Raw genomic sequence first — 6,555 nt, 5'->3', positions numbered from 1 at the left:
AAGAGTGACATAAACAGTAGTAATAGTATGAGAATTAAGCAGTCTGTCAATTGTACAATCAGTAAGCGAAATTTCATTTGCTAGGAGCCATATGTAGGTTCAAGCAGGAAACACAAAAAGAGAGAAAGAGGAAAGAGATGGAAAATAGTTAATAATTACTTCGATGATAATCAATAATAAGGATTAAGGATTAGTACTACAAGATTGACACCTAAAATGATTTTGGGATGAAATGAAAAAGGAGATATGGGATAGTTTATGCTGCTGGAGAATGAGTAATTTTTCTTCCATGCCTACAACTTGAAAGCTGAACGCTTCCTGTGAAAAATTTGGACTAAGCTACAGTACGGTAATTACTATAGAAACATATTTATCGATTTATTCTTTTTTATTTTAAAATTAATTGGTTTATTTGTTTATTTGATTCCTAATGATAGACTTGCTAAGCTATTTAATTCAACATTCAAATTCTTACGTCAAACTCACAATCCCAATGTTCTCCTACAGTACACTTGGAATCCTCTAAAATTTTTTTTGGTTCATTATAGACTTTAAAATTGACAAGTGTTCATATACCTTTCTGATGAACACTCTTGCCAGTGGCAGAACTAAGTGGTGTGAACTGTGAAGGGAAACCTCTTCATCTGAAAATTATATTATACAAATACAAATTCGGATCCGTTTACTCAAAACGTTGACCGAAGTCAACTCAAATAAATTTCTAAGCAAAATTTTTATATTTTTATCAGTTTTTTAACATAAAAGCTTTTCGGAAACATGCCCGGACTGCCACGCAAATCGAGGAGGAATAAAACGAGGTGTTTAAAGCTTAAAAGCGCAGAATTGGGTTCTAAAACATGAGATGACCTTTCGGGTCATCACATTCATGCGCCATACCTTAACGGAGAAACTGGCCGCTAAGATCTAGCATATTAAATAAATGCGCTATATATAAAAATGTTGTCAAGTCTTTTTTCCCCTATTTTAGTATTTTGAGTCCAAAATTACAATAGTTAGGTTCCGGACTCCCCATTTTCTTAGCTAGCTACTGCATGTGGTAATTAATTTATTGCGGAGGCCGAGCTACGGAGCCGGCCGAGCTAGTAGCTTTTGTTCAAATAATGTATTTGTATTAAAATTTTTATTAAATATATATATAAATATTAAATTTAGAATCCAATCACTAGCACATGAAGTCCGCATTTAAAGTACAGAACCCATAAAGTTGAAATCCTGGCTCCGCCTCTGGTCCAATATGACTTGATAGGTAATCAATCTTATTTAAAGAAAATGAGTTTATTAACTTTGACTTACTAATATTTTTTCTATATCATTTACTTAAACGTAAATAATTGTGCATTGTGGATTTGGAATAATGATTTGCAAACAAAAGAGGAGGCAAAATATTGGTTGGTTCGGCTGGAAGATTTGGTTAAGTAGAAGACAACTTGGCTTACGTGTTAAGATGATGAATGATGCATGTACCCAATAAATCGTCGTTATTACTACCACAAAATGAACTGTAAATGTGATTTTGACGGCTTTTGCTTCGAGTTTAATAACTCTGATTTAATATCTTTTCGATATCATTTACTTCAACACAAATAACAGTGTTATCGATTTGAAATAATACTTTGCGAACAAAAGAAGAAATTAAGAAACAAGATTTAAGAGAAAGATAAGAAGACTAGCTAGGAATTAGTATATAATTTTTTGTCTTTCTTTGACACTACCTACCCTAATAAGGAGAGTTTAATTAACAATATTTTTAGCTAAGTTTTATATATACTACTGAATAAAGAAATAGATAATGTGCTAAAGCTAGTGAAAAAAGACTTAACAATGTGAAAGGTATCTAGGCAAAAGCTTAAAGTGCTAATAGTAGTGGCTCTTGGCTAATGGAATCATACCTAATATGATTTCTTCAGTAAAAGTTAAGAATCTGCAGGTATATTCTGCTTTGTGTTTTTACTGCTGTAATAATGTGATCCAAAATTCAACTCACCTTTATATATCTCCTGTTGTAATAATGTTGAGGCATTTGTCTTAATTAAGAGAAAAAGGAGAGGAAAAACGCTTTACTTTTAATGCAATACATTTAAGTGCTACTGCCTGGATTTGAGAATCGTACAAGGTGTAAGGGATCGGATGGTATGAGAATAATGTCTTGTTTAGATATTTGGGAATTATTAAATGTTGAACAGTATGTATTGAATTGTTGATAATAACAAGTGGAATTGATCACGATTTGGGATATTTTTAAAAGGAAAATGAGTTTCATCCACAAATGAAGAAAGTCACTTTCCTCATTTTAATGAAAAATATTTTAATGAGTTGGATTTATGCATTCGCGAAGTTCTAGTGAATATGATGTAAGGATAAACATTTCTGAATAAGTTAATGGAAGTCTTGGACTGCTCTACCTAATTGCTTCGAGTTTTGAATTAGGTGCTTTGGTTGTCTAACATTTAAAAGGTTGGAAAATTGCTAGAGAAATCAGATGTGTACAGGACAAAGAAGTCCTGGCTTTGCGCTGTTTGATAATTTGGTAGATATAGTTGATGACTTGATAGCATAACTCTGTTCACTTCTCGAGCACCTCTTGTTGTTCTCGGGGATAAGAATGTGGTGCAGTCGCAGGGCAGCTTTTGTTAGATAATACAAGTCACAGATGAAAGAGAATATAACATATGTCGAAAACTTATGTGCTTAGACTGTAAGAATTGCTCTTTCCTCAACAGTTTACTGCTGATAGTAGCCTAAGCTCCATCAACTTTAAACTTCACTATACACATTACTATGCTCAACTTCCCTTATCTTCACTCTCCCCAAGTTTAAATGTTATTTCGAGCATTTTCTCTAGCATTTTCTTTGTGTCAAAGTTGACAAATGATCACTGTAAGATTGTGTTGATAACCATTCTCCTTTCCACATTTCTTCACTTTGTTCGTATCCAATTTAAGTCTCAACACTTGAGATTAAAGTCTTACTGACCATTGTTTGAATAGTGTAATAATATGTCCTTGTGCTGCACCTTGAACATCCATCTTGATTTAGAGTTCTTAGCAATGACAAAGGCAGATCCTTTCTTGCCTTAGTCAAAACTTCTATCATTATCTTTCGCATAGCTTTTCAGTTAGATCATTAAGATGAGTTTAGTCATAGAAAGAAGATGTTTGAGTGATCTTCCCAATCAAAATGTTGGACGTGATGAATTGGCTTCTTAGTGGTACAACTTTGGATCAGGTTTTGTACTGACAGAAACCTATACATGACGCATATTTCAGTTTCAGCTATCTAGAATGATTAGACCTCTTTAGTCTGGAGAGCCACCCTCAGTTGAAAATTATAGGAAATATAGTAATTTTGAGCTGAACGAGAAAGAGTTAAACATAGCGAAGGGTTATTTATACGGAAGAAGAATCATGTAAGCTAAGACAATCTCTCTGAGAGTTTGTGTGAAATATTAAGAAACAATACAGAACCGGTCTGCAGGGCGGATTTATAGCCTAATATATGGGGCATGTGAACCCATGGTCTGTCGACCATACTAGGTATTTTACGTACATATCTTCTAGAATTGATCTAATATTATCTACTGGCAGCCGTATGCTCCAAAGAAGTTAAATGGTGCACTTGGTTGAAAGTTGAGGGTTTTTTACCTAGAGGAGTAGGGGATCAATTCCCACTTAATACTTTCTTTTTTCTCTTTTCTTTAGTGGTGTAAAAATCCTAGATCCGCCTCTGCTAGTCTCTTCTTCTTTTCTGCATTGCATGGTAATATCTCTAGTTTCCAGTACTGGTGTCTTCATGCGATTTTGCTAATGTTTGTCTGTTGATGAGCAATGTCGCAAGTAAAAGTACGTTCTCTCTAACAATTTAACTTTTAGATGAGGTGATTCGATGTTTAACAAGCACGTGTGGTATATTCCCCTGAATTAACTGACATATCCTCTTTTCGATATCAGGAATATATGTTAATGATGGAAACGTGATCCAATTCACCCCAGCAGCTGGTCGGGAGATAGGAACAGGAACAGTCCTCGATCGTTACATCTTTAGCTCATCTCCCTCTCGTCGCCCTGTATCCCCATGTCCAACATGTGGTGATCGACCAAGGAGTGATGGAGTCATATCTTCATGCCTTGAATGCTTCCTCTCTGGCGGTAAATTATATCGTTTTCAATATGGTGTATCGCCAGGTTTCTTTCTTGCCCAAGTGAGAGGAACGTGCACCTTTGCTCGTTCTGATTCTCGGGAGGATGTCCTCCTCCGCGCTGAGATTCTTCTTGGTAACGGTTTTGGAAACTACAACCTTTTCAAGAACAACTGCGAGGATTTTGCAATCTACTGCAAGACGGGTTATCTGCTCCTGAGAAATGTGGGGATAGGGCGCAGTGGTCAGGCAGCGTCATTGGCTGCAGCAGCTAGCGCGTTGGCTTCATCACCAGTTCGCCTTATGCCTACAAGTGGTCTTGCAGCTGTTGGTTGGGGATTTTACTGTGCTAATCGATTTTTTTCTGATATTGGAATCCACAGGGATGTGATGAAAATACCTGCAGAGAGGCTTGTTTCCACTGATCGCCTTAGAAGTGTTTGAACCTGCATTACTCAAAATGGCTTCTTGGGACCAAATCTTGAACTTATTTATACCTCACTATTCTTATCATTCGTGAGATACAACTTATTCTCAAATGCCTTGTTATGATTCTTTCCTTTCAATTTGCATCTATGATCTATGTTGAAAGAACTTATCGTGCATCGTTTGCCGCAGGCGTGTATCATTTGGTAATAAACACTAGTCTAAGCATTAGTAAATAGCCCTTATGATGTCCTCACTATTATCGTCACTTCTGAGATACTACTTATCTATGTTGCTCGCACTCTTCAACAATGTCGGTAGGTGCGTGTCGGATCCTCTATAAGTAGCGCATTTTTGGAGAACACGGGTGCGGCAGGATATTTGAAGAGTCCACGCAAAATAGCTACTTATTGTCAAATGCCTTGTTATGAAAAAAATATGCGGTGCACATAGAACAAATACTAATATTCTTTCACACATACAAACATAACAAACAAGTACATACAAACACACTTAGCAAATTCCTGAGTTTGTCAGTCTGCTACACTTATTAGTTATTAGGCTTTGCTGATGGTACTCAGAGAGAAGTACTCAAAGGCTAAGATTGCTTTTTGTTTAGTCTGTATTAATGGTATACCTTTAAAAGAAAAAGAAATAAAGAACTTTTCTTGGGGGAGTTGTGTGCAGGATTGAACCCGCCAATTCTATTGCTTGGATTGAGTATACCTCCTTTCCAAAAGCATTGTTCTTTTCCCTCTTTAATATTTATCAATTTTTTAATTTAATTAAACATTAAGTATTTTTTTTTATTTCTTAGAAAATAAAGAAATTTCTTTAATATATTTTGGCTAAAAACTATTACTTGAAGTATCTCATATTAATATATGTCCGCTACTCTTATGTGTGAAAGATGAATGTAATTTTAGATGGTAATTATATTGAAATAAAGGAAAGTCAAAATAATCTTGAGATATGTCATGAAATTTCTTTTTAGCACATGCTGATTTATTCATGAAAATAATTTTTGACATTAATTCTTGATATATTCACGAAAATAATGCTTCATGTATCCATAATGAGTACTAAAATTAAGGGTCTCTGAAATCAATCCTTCTTGCTTACTCATTATACAAAGAAAAAATTATGCTACACAGCAAATATATACACTGTATTTTTCATTCGTAACTATACTTTTAGAAAATTACCATTCGTAGCTATATTTGAATTTTATAGCAAATTCACTTGTCATACTGAAACAAGAGATCAATTATTTTGAACTGAAATAAAAGAGCAACAAGCTCTCGTAGCTAGTTCGTTAGAGCACCCGCATAGTAAGCGGATGTCTAGTAACGACTCGACCGATCGTTTTGAGCACTTGCACTTTGCTCGCCAGTTCTCGGGCATGCCTAGCCTCGTATGATGTATTATGACTCATGTATCGGTTTTGGTTTTCAGGTTAATCGCAATAGATATGGAAGAAAGATTCTCAGCTTGAAGCTTTAAATTTGAAAGATTTGACCAAGTTTTGACTTTTTAGTATTTGACCTCGGATTTGAATTTTGATGACTTTGTTAGCTCCGTTAGGTGATTTTGGACTTAGGAGCACGTCCGATTTGTGATTTGGAGGTCCGTAGTGGAATTAGGCTTGAATTGGCGAGACTGGGAATTTGGCGATTTCCGGTCGGCAGTGGAAAATTTTATATCGGAGTCGGAATGGAATTTCCGGAGTTGGGAGTAGGCTTGTAATGTCATTTATGACGTGTGTGCAAAATTTGAGGTCATTTGGACGAGGTTTGAAAGGTTTCAGCATTGGTTGTGGAAGTTTGAGGTTTCAAGTCCATTAAGCTTGAATTGGTGTGCGATTCATGTTTTTGTTATTGTTTTAGGTGATTCGAGAGCTCGATTGAGTTGGAGCGCTGAGCGAGTCCGGGTATTACCGGAACTCAGGCATGGTTTTGCTGCTTAAATATTCC

The 6,555-nt window shown here is 35.6% G+C and overlaps 1 protein-coding gene across 1 annotated transcript; it reads left to right on the top strand.

The window, feature by feature from the left end:
* The first annotated feature begins 3,198 nt into the window (after positions 1-3,198).
* On the top strand, positions 3,199-4,773 carry LOC109215364. The gene is made up of 3 exons (XM_019379416.1): positions 3,199-3,246; positions 3,791-3,860; positions 3,969-4,773. The coding sequence occupies exons 1-3, from the start codon at positions 3,199-3,201 to the stop codon at positions 4,598-4,600; spliced, it is 750 nt and encodes a 249-aa protein (XP_019234961.1). The 3' UTR covers positions 4,601-4,773.
* Positions 4,774-6,555: the final 1,782 nt, after the last annotated feature.

The sequence above is a fragment of the Nicotiana attenuata genome, unplaced genomic scaffold (genome assembly GCF_001879085.1).
Source record: "Nicotiana attenuata strain UT unplaced genomic scaffold, NIATTr2, whole genome shotgun sequence".
NCBI lineage: Eukaryota > Viridiplantae > Streptophyta > Magnoliopsida > Solanales > Solanaceae > Nicotiana > Nicotiana attenuata.
This window is presented reverse-complemented; position numbering and strand designations above follow the sequence as displayed.